Source organism: Peromyscus leucopus, chromosome 23 (assembly GCF_004664715.2).
Source record: "Peromyscus leucopus breed LL Stock chromosome 23, UCI_PerLeu_2.1, whole genome shotgun sequence".
In the NCBI taxonomy this organism is placed as follows: Eukaryota; Metazoa; Chordata; class Mammalia; order Rodentia; family Cricetidae; genus Peromyscus; species Peromyscus leucopus.
This window is the reverse complement of record NC_051082.1, coordinates 27,758,509-27,772,930: the sequence shown is the minus strand read 5'-3', so window position 1 is coordinate 27,772,930 and position 14,422 is coordinate 27,758,509. Positions and strand designations below refer to the sequence as shown.

The 14,422-nt window shown below is 49.5% G+C and overlaps 1 protein-coding gene across 1 annotated transcript in view; it reads left to right on the top strand.

Annotated features, from left to right (window-relative positions):
- Cux1 (cut like homeobox 1) overlaps positions 1 to 14,422 on the top strand; it is a 305,159-nt gene that overhangs the window by 235,636 nt on the left and 55,101 nt on the right. Inside the window, 2 exon segments of the mRNA XM_028894394.2 lie at positions 4,724 to 4,828; positions 10,224 to 10,412. Of these exon segments, the coding sequence (XP_028750227.1) occupies positions 4,724 to 4,828; positions 10,224 to 10,412 (294 nt within the window).

The following is a 14,422-nucleotide window of genomic DNA, read 5'->3' as shown; positions in this document are numbered from 1 at the left end:
AGCAAGCAGCTCTGGTGACAGACAGGAGAAGCAAGGCAGAGGTGGGCTGAGCAGGGCCAGGGCTGCACACATCCAAAGTGCCTGAGCTGCCACACACCTGCACCGGGGGCCTGCCCACCCACGAGGAGCAGTTTGCTACTTCACTGACGGTTAGTGTTGGGTTTGCCCTGGGTTTATCCCAGACATTCTGCTGAAACCCATAGTGCTGTTTGGTTGCTCGGGGATTATGTCTCTACCCCAGGAAACCAGAAAAATGGGCAGTAGCTATTAGTGAAGCAGGAGTGTCTCCTTAACACGTTTGATCAACTTCCAGCACTTCCATTAATAGTTACCATCTTCACTGGAAAAGATTTTGGACTCCCAATATCTCTTGATAAATAAACCTTAGCTTGGTACATCAAAGAGCATGGAGGAACCATGCTTCCCTTCCCTGTGTGGCTGGCTGCCAGCTGTACCTCTCCCTGTTTCCTCTACAGAGCAGCTCTGATTCCTTACACAAAGCCACAGGAGTAGAGCCTAGAGGAAGCTATTTAAGCCAAATTGTTCTCCTTCTCTTACCCTGCTGATGTTTATGGAACAAGAGAGTCATGAAAGACCCCTTGGGCTGGGGATAGAGCTGGGCTGCTTATTTGTGGTTGTTTGTTTGTTTGTTTGTTTTTGAGAATTATCATAGCCCAGGCTGGTCAAATTCACTCTGAATCTGAGGATGACTTTGAGCTCCTGATATTCCTGCCTCCACCTGGGATTACAGACGTGCATGGCCATGCAGTTCCTGCGGTGCTGGGGATCAAACCCCAGGGTTTCAGGCTGCTCGGCAGGCCCTCTACCAGCTGAGGTGCATCTCCAAGCCCAGAAAGCACAGCTTCGCTTCCCCAAGGAGGAAGAGCCAAGTGCTGGGAGATGAGATACAGGGGTAGACAGAGCTGACTGGGTTTGGCATTCCTTGATTTGGCCCTGTCTTACACTCCTGCCCAGGACACACAGGGAGCACCTTGGTGGCAGTCAGAGGTGGCCAGTCTGCTCGTCAGACTAGCCTGCCGTGGCCAGCCGTGCAAGCAGTGACTCTGAAGGAGGCCTAGCTGCAAATGTCCGTCCGCCTGGCACATGAGTTCCTCATCTTCTGCCCAGGACCTTCTCCGGGTCCTGCAGAACTAGACAGGGTCACTTGTGGCGTCTCCCATGCCTCTGGTTACATGCCAGCCGTCACCAGTTCACACACTAGGCCGCTCTGCTCCTGCCGGGATTTTCTCAGCTCAGGAGTCCCTATACCAATGTTTCAGTGGCCAGTGTTTTAGTGTCCCATGTCCCCTGGCTCTGCCTCTGCAGGGATGGCCCTGTCTGAGAGCACAGGGAAGCACGCAGTGCCGCATTGCACCGTGACAGGGTCAGCTCTGCATCCCAACCACAGTCATCCGAGTCGTGGTTTTGTTGAGGGTGTGTGAGTCTCCAAACAGGGAGCATCAACCCAGGGCAGCACCTGCGCTGTCTGCCTCAGCTGTGAGGGAAGGCTAAATTTAGTTCTGGCAACCTGGAAACAGATTCCCTCCAGCTCCTAACTAGTGTCTGTCACCCTGTCCATTGCTCCTTCCCTGAACTGCTCTGGTTTTTAACTCCGCCCGCTCTGTAGCTTTAACCGCACAGATCCCAAACATCTTGTTGGCGGCAGGTGGTTGTTGTCAGCAGTGCTGACAGTGGGTGCTTGCAATAGAAATCCTAAGAAAACCAAGAATTTGCACCAAAGTAACCCAGTCAGGCCACCTTGAAACAGTGATTTCCAACAGAGAAGCTTCAGTGATTTGTTTTGGGTTTGTTTTGTTGTTTTCTATTTGTTTTGTTTTGTTTTTGAGACAGGGTCTCATATAGCCCAGGCTGGCCTCAAACTAACTTGCTGTAGTTTAAGGATAACCATAAACCCTTGATCCTCCTGCCTCTACCTCCCAAATGCTGGGATTATGACATCATGCCCAGTTTATTTGGTGATGGGATTGAACCCAGGGCTTCATGCATGCTGTACAAGCACTCTACCAACTGAGCCACACCCTTAGGTTTTTTTTAAGGTAATAACTATAGCTGGCTAAGCAATCACCCCAGACCTTTGTTTTGTTTTTGTTGTTTGTTTTTTGAAACAGGGTTTTACTATGTAGACCAGGCTATGAAAGGCATGCACCACCATGCCCAACCCGTTTCTGCTTTGCTTTTTTGAGGCTGAATCTCTCTGTTTGTAACCCAGGCTGGTCTCAACCCCACTATCCTCCTGAATCAGCCTCCCCAGTGTTGAAGTTATAGGTGTTACCCTCCACACCTCACACCACCGTGAGCTTGGGGACTTAATATACGTACGTGCCAGCCCTAGGCAAACTGCAGGTGGTCAGCTGACAGTCTGTGGTATGCAGTCCTCTGCCACCTGATATCTTCACAGGCCTTTAGAACTGATGGGGAACCCAGCACCTGGACCGTTCCCAGCTCCAACTGTTCCAGGAGACAGGACTGGTATAATGTGCCACTGTGGTAATGCTACCTCTGTGGCAACTGTCAGAACTTCTTCCCTGAGAGATGAAGAAATAGTTTTCCTCATTGAAGAGACGAGGAAATTTGTCAAAATCCGTGGTATGGAAGAGCTGTGGGAACTGTGTACTTGGAGGTTTACCTCCCTAATTATGGAGGGATGTGCATTTCAGTTCTGTGTCTTGACTGCCAGAAAAACTAGGAAAAACCGCTGTTGTCCCAACTTCTTATAAGGCTGAAGCAGAAGGATGGCAAGTTCAAGACCAGACTAAGCAACTTAGCTTGTAAGAACCTGTCTCAACATAAAAAGTAAAAAGAAAGCAAGGGATCTGTGTCAGGTAAAGCACCTTCCTAGAATCCCCCAGTGAGGGGCTGGGGTGTGGCTCAGTGGTAGAGCACCTGCCTAGAATCCCCCAGTGAGGGGCTGGGGTGTGGCTCAGTGGTAGAGCCCCTGCCTAGAATCCCTCAGCGAAAGGCTGGGAATAGAACTCATTGGATAGTTAGCATGAAGCGGACATGCCTCTCCATTCTTGTCACAATACCAAAACCTTTTCATGACCGTTGGTTCTACAGTCCCTTTGGTTCTAGACTCTTGTTGGTTCTCCATTCTGTCTAGAGCAGAAGTGTGTCAGGAAACACGTGAGCACAGATGTGGCAGATCCCAAGCCATTCCCCAAGCTCTCCAAGAAGCAGGGCAGTCGCCTTCCAGCCCCGTCCTGGGCAGATAAACTGTCCTTGGAGTCTGGCTTCTTTGTATGTGGGCTCGCTGCTGTCACCACCAAGGCACTTCAGCTACCCAGCCCTGTCAGTGTACAAACAGATCAGCCAGCACGCACCAGGGCAGGCTAACACATGGTTTCGTCTTTGCGACTTCTCTTTCTGTAATTGGTGGGAGAGTCCTGCTCAGCTAAGCTTTCCTTGTTAACCTTTCTTGTTTTATTCTTTAGGCAACTCTTTACTTTGGTTTTTTGAGACAAGATTTCCCAGTATAGTTCAGGCTGGCCTTGAACTCACTACATAGCCCAGGCTGGCTTTGAACTCACTGTGTAACTCAGGTAGCATTCAACTCACTGTGTTGCCAGGCTTCCTTAAAGCCCGCTGTGCAGCCCACGCTGTCCTCAAACTCAGAATCCTCCTGCCTTGCCTCCCTCGCTAACTTTTTATGACAGAATATAACTTGCTCAGGGTATAGAGATGCCATGTCAGCCTCTGTCCAAGTCCCAATGTCATTATCTGCCATTGCTTCTGGCTTAGTTTTGTTTTAATCATAATAGTAAGACCTGGATAAGCCTGATTAAAAAAAAAAAAAACAAACTACTCCTGTGGTAAACTTCTGCGGACATAGAGCCCAACCCAGGTGTCTGAGTAGGCACAATGTTCCCATTCTACAGATGAGTATGTAGAGGCATACCCAGGAGCATAGGTAGCTGTCCCTGTTACCTCTCTTCCCAGATGGCCTCTTAAGTGGTAGGTACTAGAGTGCCTTTCCTCTTTATCCAATGGCAAGTCTGAGTTTGCAGCAGCCATGGCTTCCTCATCCAGGGTCCTCAACAATACTACAAAAGGTTCCAGCCATTTCTGTTAAAGCTCCCAGCACCAGCTTGGACTGCCCACTCACTGCTGGTCCAGAACAGCCTGGCTAACTGCATATGCCAATATCTGCAAATGTTCCCCCATGGAGGGTTAACTGTGGAACCCAGCCCATCCCTCACAAAAGAAGCTAGAGTTCCATAGTCCGCTTATGGAGATGCACCATGGATGAAAACAACCACAACATTGTGGGGGGGGGGGTGGCCAGAGTGTCTTTAATTCAGTGTTTACCCATGAGAATGACTCCCAGGAGTAATCCTGTGATAAAGTCTCCTCGGTCCATGAGAATAGAAAGAAATTGAATCAGAAGACTCTATTTCCAGCGGTATTTATTCAGTCTGGGAAATGCAATGGGCCGGAGCATTAATACCAGCAGGGGATTCCTCGCTCCTAGCGTTAAATTACTGTCATAATCGCTCAATTATTTCTTCCTTGTACTGTTTAAAATAAAAATCCATCACATTCTAGGGTGTGTGTGTGTGTTTTTTTCCATAGCATTTATTAGGTTGAGTGTTTAGGAAAATCAATTACAGTCAGTCAGGCGTGAATTGATGAATGTTCTTGTAATAATTGTCAGCTGTTAAACCAAATGTACTTTCTTCTCTTCACCCCTTTTCGTTTCCCTCAGAGGGCAGAGGTGGCACAGAGAGAGGCAGAGACTCTAAGGGAACAGCTCTCATCGGCCAACCACTCTCTCCAGCTGGCCTCACAGATCCAGAAGGCTCCGGACGTGGTGGGTAACCCTGGCCCTGCCCTCCCCCCCCATCACTCCTGTTTCACCTCTTCCTTTTGGGATAACAGTTGAAGCAGGAATGATTGTTTGGTGGGTGTATTGGTTGCTTCTCTCACTGCTGCAACAAAATACCTGACCCGGAAACTTGAAGAACGGAGTGGAGCGTTTACTTTAGCTCATGGTTCAAGGGTACAGTCCATCATGGCAGCAGGAACGAACTGCAGCTGCTCCCATCCGCAGTCCGGATGCAGAGACCAAGGCCGCTGCTTAGCTGCCTTTCTCCTTTTTATCAACTCCAGGCCCCCAGCCTTGGGTGCTGCCCCCCCAGTTAGAGTGAGTCTCCCACCTTAGCTAACCCACTCTGAACTCCCTCACACATGCACAGAGGTCTGTCTGGTGACAGACGGACAGTGCAACCAAAAGAGTTGTGAATTCTTCGTGGCTTGGGGACAGAACTTGGGGAGGTGACAGAAGCACTCTGCCAATAGTACACAGGTGCCCTCATGGTTGCTGTGGTGGGGCCCCGGTGTGTATGTACATGTCCTGTTGGTGGTGGAGGCCAGGGGTGACCAGATCTGAAAGGAGCGCCTCCCCAGGATTTCATAAGGAGGTTGAGGCTGTCCTTCCAGTGCGGCATAAGTAGCAGCTGGCCCTGAATGTATACAGTGGTTGGGATCTCACCTGAGAAGCAAACATCCAGGAAGAGTGAGACCCAAGGGTCCAGACTTTTCTCTTCCCTCTCTCTCTCTTTTTACTGTCATTTCTTTATTTTGTGGGTGTAGGAGTAGCTGCACATGTGTGAGAATCAGAGGACAACTGTCCGAGTCCGTTTTCTTCTGTGGTTTGGGTTCTGAGCCTCCAGCTCAGGTCAGCAGGCTTACACAGGAAGCACGTTACTGCACTGAGCCGTCCACCAGCCCTGCTTTCTTTTCTCATTTTGTTTTCATTTTCTGAGACAAAGCCTCACTGCGTTGGTTCAGGTTAACCTCCAGTTGGCAATCCTCCTGTCTCAGCCTCCTGAGTCCTGGGATTACCGGTGTGCAGTAACATGCTCAGTCCCATGTGACTTTCCTCAAGTCCTTAACAAGACTATCCAAGTTTGGTCAAGGTGGTTCTGGGTGCCTTGGGTGACCTTGAGTAACCGGCACTAGTGACAGAGCAAGGCAGTGCTGGGACACTTAGTCCAGACCCCAGCTCTGCGGTCTCCGAACTGGAGATGTGGGCCAGAGAGCCCTGTCTTCCTGACCTTGTTTCTATATCTGTAAACAGAGGTTGGAGCTGGGCAGAGTGTCAAACACATACAATCCCAGCACCTGGGAAGTAGAACCAGGGAGATGTGGAATTCAAGGTCATTTTCAGCTACATAGCAAGTTCAAGACCAGCCTGAGCTATATGTAACCCAATCTCAAAAACAACAACAAAAACTCTCAGGAAGCTGAGGCAGGAGGATTGGCAGGATAGGCTGGGCTAGGCTACCTAGCCACAAGACTCTGTCTTAAAAATAATAATAATATTAACTATGGAGTGCCCTGACCATTTCAGGGTGTAGTAGAAAGGTTCTTGTGCAGGAGTCGGTTACTTCCTTCAGCCTTGAGGAACACAATAACTTAGTTTTCTCTGAAATGTCCCCTTTATTCTTCCTTACCCACATGTAAATGCCCTGGGGACAGCACCAGGGCCAGCAGCTTCCCAGCTTCTATAGCCGCCCTTGGTCAGGAGGAAGCCATCCATCCTAGCATGTCTAACAGGGCTGCTGAGCTAAAATGTTTGGATTACAAAGAATCCTGGCACCTTACTGGGCCACAGCAAACCCAAACATTCCAGAAGGAAATGAATGTTTTTGCAGGTCGAGTCAGTTGTGGGGCCAGGGGTGGCTTCCACACTTCATCACGGGCTAAGTGCAGCCTGACCTGGCCTGGCTTCAGTCTCCCAGTGAGCAGGGTCTTCCCTGTCTGTGCCTTCCCATGGAGGCCATCACAGCTGTGCACAGAGCCAGCAGGAAAAACCGGCCTGGTGGGCTTGGCTGGCAGAGCTCAGCTGGGGAAGAGTAGAATCCATAGCTGTAGCAAAGCTATAAACAATGCACTGAGCGTCTCACAGAAGCAGGAGGTACCCACGGAAGGGCCGCATAGTTCAAAGGCCCCTTTCCTTCATCCATTTACCTGCCGCCCTTTCCTGGGCACTGAGCAAGACAGGATGCCCAAGAGCCCTTGTGAGAGGTCTGCAGACAAACACTAGTTCAGGAACAGCTGCAGCACACCTGGCCATCCTTTGGAGCCTAGCATAGCTGGAATACTGGGAAGCAAGGCCATCTGTGCAGCACATCTCCGGTCCACCCAGCTGACCTTGCTCTCCAAGCGGAGACAGGAACTGAGGTGCAGCACGAAAGAGAAGCAAGGCTGGGTCCGACCCCTCTCCTGGTACAAGGAAGAAACGAAAGGCTAGCCTGCACCCGCCCTCACCCTCTCCCTCTGGGTGTGCATTTCCTGTCTCCATTATGCCTCTCCCTCCCATTCCTAGCCTCTAAAGTAACAGTCCCCAGCAGTATTTCCCAGGCTCAGACTTCTCCCTCCACCTCAGCCCCTGGCCTTTCCATTTCTTCCACCTCACTGGAGTTTCTGCATGTAGGAGACAGCTAGGGCCAACCAACAGGGTGTTGGGGTGTATACTCATTTCTTGTTTGGCTCCTGGAGGGCAACAGTGCTTTCAGTCGACTTGAACAAAGAATCTGGGGCTCAAGTACCTGAGGGTCAGCTGATATGCCCAGGATCCAAGAATTGCTGTGTGTAGAGATTTGAACCACCATCCCTGATACCTTAACTTGGGCTTGATCTACTTGATCTACTTTGGCTTAGATCACTTTTTGGCTGGTTTTATAGACTCTGCCAAAGAATGCTTGAAACCAGGTTTGAGTCGCCACCCTTCAGAACTGAATGGATCAGATCAGTTAGAAAACATACATAACTCATACTACACACACCACCAGGCTGACCTCTGGCCTCCCTGCAGGTCACTTTTTTTTGAGACAGGGTCTCCTAAGACAGCCCGTGCTTAGCCCCCAACTCATCATGTAGCAAAGGATGACTTTAGCCTCCTAATCCTCCCACCTCCACTAACTGAGTGCTGGGCAATGGGTGTGTCCCACATACCTAATCTCACAGGTCAGTTCTCTCACATGTTCCCTTCCCTGCACCTGCTTTGTAAACCCTCTTGTGAATCTTTTGCATTTTAAAGTCTTCATTCTGTTGTAGACGGATAGTCTTTAAGACAGTAAGAAATCATCAGGATGCCAATTGGCTCTAGAACCTCTTCCGCCTACCTGCCATTCTTGGGCTTACTTCACAGGCCCAGCTCACCTGAGACAGGTGTCCCTTGGGATACATGGTGGACAGGGTGGTGTGGGTAGACTCTGCTGTAGACAGGCCAGCAGGGGATGCTCAGGGGCCCAGGTCAGAGGAACACGGAGCTATGACAAGTCACTTCCCTCAGTCACTAGCTGTCCCCCCTTGTGACATGTGCTCTGGGATAAGCACACTGGGCACAGACTAAACAAGACCAAGATGAAGGAACATGCTTTGTCGTGTGTGTGTGTGTGTGTGTGTGTGTGTGTGTGTGTGTGTGTGTGTGTGTGTACACTATTTCATTCTATGCAGGCCACACTCCAGCCCCAATTCACATCATTCAGACCTAAATGTGTCTACTCTGCAGAAAAGCTTCCAGAATTATCCAAGAGCCATGGTTACTTTTAAAAATGTATCTTTGGTATTTGGGTACAGGGGATCACTGTGTATGTATCCCAGGCTGATAAACTCTCCAACCTCTGCCTCAGCCTCCCAAGTGCTGAGATCACGTGTGTGCTCCACCACACATGGTGAAAGAACTGCGTGAGTCATGGAAAACCAAGTTACAGACTGAACTTGGCTCATCTTTAAATAACTTTCTGATTTACACGTTTTCCACACAAGACTTTAGGGGGTAATGGAAGGGGTTTTGTTGTTTTCTTTTTAATTATTTGACATGTATGAATACTTTGTCTGCTTGTGCACTGTGTGAGAGTCCAGGGCTAATGGAGGCCAGAAGAGGGCATCGGATCCCAGGAAGTAGAGTTCAGATGGTTGTGAGCCACTATGTAAGTCCTAGGAATCAAGCCTGGCTCCTCTGGAGGAGCAGCTAGCACTCTGAACCACTGAGTCACCTCTCCAGCCCCCTTTTACTATTCTTGGAATATTTTATTTCTTAATTTTATGTGAATGGGTGTTTTGCCTGCATGTGTCTCCTCCATGCACTATGTACATGGAGACCAGAAGAGGGTGCTAGATGCCCTGGGACTGGACTTAAAGACAGTTGAGAGCGGCTGTGTGGGTGCTGGGAAAAGAACCTGGGTCCTCTGGAAGGGCAGCCCAGTGCTCTTAATGACTGACCCTTCTCTCCGGCCCCTGAAGACATTTTTTAACAAATACCCAGGGCCAGAGCAATTTTTCAACTGGTAAAGGCTCTTGCTGCTAAGCCTGGCAATCTGAGAACTAAGTCCTAAAAGTTGTCCTCTATCCTAGACACACACACACACACACACACACACACACGCACGCACGCACGCACACACACACACACACACACACACACACACACACACACACACTGGGGGGGGGAGCACATGGGGTAGGAGATAAATGAATAAAAGGAACCACTCATTTATCGTAAGCATTTCTAAGCATAGGAATCACCAATGTGTGTATTCCTTGTCTTTAAACTCTTTAGTCTGGAAGGGTGTTGAACACCTATAATCCTAACATTTGGGAGGTAAATGCAGCAGTTCAAAGCCAGCCTCCCTACATAGCAAGTCCAGCCTGAGGTACATGAGAGCCATCCTCATTAAACCAGACAGCAAAAGGAAAATACCGGGAGTCAGTTTGCCAAATAACATGCTTGTTGTAGGTAAGAGGACATACAGGGTTAAAAAAAACCCCAGTGTTTCCACAAAGTTCCAGGTACTGTCTGAGCCTTGCTCTTCCTCTGGTTGGAACTCCTTTCTCCACTGAACACCGCCTCACACCCTTCAGGTCTCTGCTCACATGTCTCCACTTCAGTGAGACTCTCTTGGGCCAGTCTACTTTAAAGTAAGAGCCTTTTTCCAGACATGAGTTCGAGGCCAGCCTGGTCTGCAGCGGGAGTAGACAGGCTTTTGTGCTTCGGTTCATTCGCCCCGTGCCTAGTACAGGTAGAGTCTAAGAAAGCATTTGTCCAAGTGACGGATCCCAGTGACAGCCATGCAAAGGCGGGCAGCTGTGTCCGGCCCTGGAGACTGACCTGTGCCCGCCCCAGCTGCAGGTGGGCGGGTCCCCAGGCCGCCCGCCCCAGAGCCGGTGCTCTTTCGTCATTGCTTGCTTCTTCCTAGGAGCAGGCCATAGAGGTGCTGACCCGATCCAGCCTGGAAGTAGAGTTGGCTGCCAAAGAACGGGAGATCGCCCAGCTGGTGGAAGATGTGCAGCGACTCCAGGCCAGCCTCACCAAACTGCGGGAGAATTCGGCCAGCCAGATCTCACAGCTGGAGCAGCAGCTGAGCGCCAAGAATAGCACACTCAAAGTAAGGGCACGAAAGGGGACTCGAGCATGCGCAAGGTGGGGTCAGCAAGCATGAATGAGCGTTCATGAACATGCTGGCCCACACAGGAAGCTTGGCAACCTTCAACCCATGTCAGTTTTGAGCCCTGCCCCTAGATCCCTGGGGCAGGGAAACTGAGTCTGACCTCGCTACCACCCCTGGCATTTCCCTCTCTGTGTCCCTCTCCCCTGCACGTTTGGCAGATGCCTGCCTGCTCCTGTCTGCCCACTGGGCTGCTTCACCACCTGGGACCTCCAAGACTGCACACCACCCAGTGCTGCTAGATGCTCCTTGTGGAGGGCTTGGCGGTCAAGTCTCACAGTCAAGGCCACCTCTGTAGGCTTATGTGCCTTAGCGGAGCCCAGCTGGGTAAGGACCAGTTCACAAAACTCTGGCCTCCCTACAACTACACAAGAGCCCAGGGATCCACAGAGTCCTATCTGAGGCTCCCCCAGGCTGACAGTCGCTTCTTTGTCTCTCTAGTATGGACTGAAGCCCAGTGGCCTAGAACTCGATGTTGCCCCAACTCATAGAGCCATGTGCTATCCATTCTGTCCCAAATGGACTTGTAGGCAACCGAGCAGAAGCTGGCTTCTAAGTCTTTTTCATAAGACCACGTCCCTAATGCAGAGCCCAGAACCTTTTACATATACTAAATAATAGTAATTACACTTCAAAGTATTTGCAGCCAGTCGAATCAAGTGTAATTTGAAGACAGTTCTGGAATCCTAGATTGCTAGGTGTCAGAGCCAGGAGGGACTCCTGGGAGGTGTGTTTGGCAGACAAGGAGGCGAGGCGAGCACCATCCAGGGCTCTGACCAGGCTGGAGGGCCTCCCGCTCTTGCCCCAGGATTTTCACCCAAGGCTGACCTGTCCTTGCTGGGTGTCTCCTCATTCAAACATGAATAAGTGCCTGCTGCTGCTGGGGCAAGCACTTGCTGTTCAGGAGATGAAGCAAATCTAGTCAGCTGTGAAAAGTGCAAGGGACCAGACCGAGATGGCTCAAGGGGAAGGAGTACCTGCTATGTGAACATGAGGGCCTGAGTTCAACCCCATTGCTATGGGGAGCAGAGACAGGAGGATTGCTGGGACTTAGAGGTTGTTAGTCCAGCTTCAGTTTTGGTGAGAGACTGTCTCGGGAATATGGCAAAGAATGAAGAACAGCACATCTAATGTCCTCTTCTCTCCATCTGTACACATGTGCATACTTAACACACATACAATAAAGCATGAACCTAGACCCCCAGATAGTCAGGAGGCTGAGGTGGCAGGAAGGTCATTAAGCCTAGAGGTTTCAGGCCACCCTTGACTGTTACTGTGAGACCTGGTCTCAAAATGTAAAAGAAGGGAGGAGGAAAGGACAGAACAGACCTTTTCCTTACATGAAGTGATTCTAGCCTAGTGTGATGGTGCATGCCTGCAATCCCAGCTCTCAGAAGACAAGGGCAGGAGAATAGCCTATGAGTTCTAGGCCAACCTGGTCTACATAGCAAATTCCACCTTGTGTTTTGAGACAAAGTCCTTTTACTGGGACCTAGGACACAAAGAGTAGGCTTGGCTGTCTGGCCAGCAAGTCCTAGGTATCTACCGGTTTCTAGCTCCTGCCCTGGGATTAAAAGCATGCCACCATGCCCAGCTTCTTGATGTGGTTCTGGGGTAGACTCCGGTCCTTGTGCTCACACCACAAGCACTTTACCGACGGAGTCATTTCCCCAGCCCCTTTCCTTCTCGCTAGTGTTTTGTTTGTTTTGTTTTTTGATACATGCCCACCTTTAACCTAGAACTCATCTTTGCCTCGGGTTATTATGGCTGATGCCAGCAGCACCCACAGCTCTGCCAGGCCAGTTCCTCCTTTGCTTCTTTGGCAGGGTGTCTTCTACTTGCTCAGAAAGTGCCTGTGCCCAGGTGTCCCTGAGCAGGAGGCCCTAGCCCTGGGTAGATGACTCAAAGCCCAGCATTTCCTGCTCTCAGTTGCCCCGCAGGCCAGTATGAGAGCTCAGGTCTGCCTCCTTGGCCCAGTCTGACTTAAGGTATTGTCATTGCTTCTGACCTGGTGATGGCACATCATTCCACCATTTGTCTGTGTCTCCTCTGTCCCAGTAAGGCCTTGACGCAAACGCATCTGCCCATGGCTCCCTGGCAGAGCTGCAAGCTCTCAGACCTCTAGTTCTCATGCAGAGCAATTTCGTCTCAATCAGTTAAGGCTCTAATGTTTGCCTTCACATACACACAAAATGAAACAGAGTTGCACAAATTAATGTTCTTATCGTGTCTTGGGGGAATTCTTTAATACTGCGTAGTTAATGAAACAATCCAGTGATGCTTCTTTCCAAAATCATCCTTCCCTTCCCTTCGTCTGATCTAATAATCAAAACATATCCTCTAGTAACGAGCCTTCTGATTTTAATTATCTTAACCCCTTGTTGCCAGAAGTAAAGATGGCTTCCATACATATCGAAGCCACACACAGAAGGCCTCAGAGGCCACCAGATAGACAAATCCCCCTCCTATACCCCACAGGGGTAAGGTTGATTGAATAAGGTAACTTCTTGGGGTTTGTTTTTTTTCATTTGAGAGGTGTGTATGTGTATTTAAGACAGGATTTCACTATATAGCCTTAGCTGGCCTAGAGTGCTAAGTAGACCAGGCTGGCCTTGAACTCACAGACAACCACCCACTTCTGCCTCCTGAGTGCTGGAACTAAAGGTATATGCACTATGCTCAGCCAGGGCTTTTTTTATTTTCAATGTGCATAATTTATAGTCTCTGACCTAAACTAAATATAGATACAATCATTAGAAAATATTTTATGAATAAGACCTGTCACCTTCTCAGCCTATCACTTGATGCTTCTACAGTGAGGAACTCTACCCTTATAGTCACAGCTCCTGTAAAGCCACAAGGTACAAATGGGTTTATTTTACCCTGCTGTGTACCCTTCTCCTCCTTCTTCTCCTCCTTCCTCCTCCTCCTCCTCCTTTTTCAGACAGGGTCTCATGTACATATTTGGCCTGAAATTCACTGGCTTTGACTTCCTAATCCTCCTGCCTCAACCTCCCAAGTGCTACGACTAGAGGTGTGCATCACCACTCTCATTTACTATGGGATTTTTCTTCCTGGGTTGTCTTTTCTTCCCACGGTCTCCCTTCGCCCATTGTTGTTATTGCTGTTTGTTTGCTTTTTTTTTTTTTTTTTTTTTTTTTTTCCTTTCCTTCTTGGACCATAGTTTTTCAGCTTTGGGGGGATTCCCAAAGATGTGCTGAGGGTCTGGAATCAGGGTGCAGCCTAGGAAGGGCACTGTAGCTTTCAGCTGGACTTGAAGCCTTGGAACTGCTGGTGGTTTTCCTATGCTAAGACTTAACTATACAGTGCATCCTTAAGCTTTGAAACAGATGAGTCATTAACAGTCACTTTGAGAGAGTAAGTCATACATAGTTGGGGGCTTTGTGGTCAAGACTGGGTCTCATGTATCCCAGGCTGTTCTCAACTCACTCTGTAGCCAATTATGACCTTGAACATCTGCCTCCACCTCTGGAGTGCTAGGATTACAGGCACACCACACACCTGATTATGTGACGATGTGGTGCTGGGGATGGAACCCAGGGCTCTGTGCATTTCTGTATAGGCATTCTACCGACTGAGTCACACCCTCAGCCCATGGGCAGAATCTGGGATCCCAACGTTGGTGATTTTCTACCAATGCATTTGGCTGGCACTGTCTGTGATTAGACATCCCAGATAACTCATTAATTGCTTCTCATGCCCCAGCATGTTGAAACTGTCCCATCCTCCCTCCATCATGAGGTTTCATATTTACTAGTTTCTCTTGGCCAAGGTTCTCCTCTTTCATACAAACATCTTGGCTATCTCATCAGCATCCATGTCTTCTCACCTTTAAACAGGTGTGGAAACTGGCTTGTGAGTGAGAACTGGTTCAGTCTGACAAGTGCTCAGCAGCACTGTGCCTTTTTGTGGTGGATAATTCCCAGTTC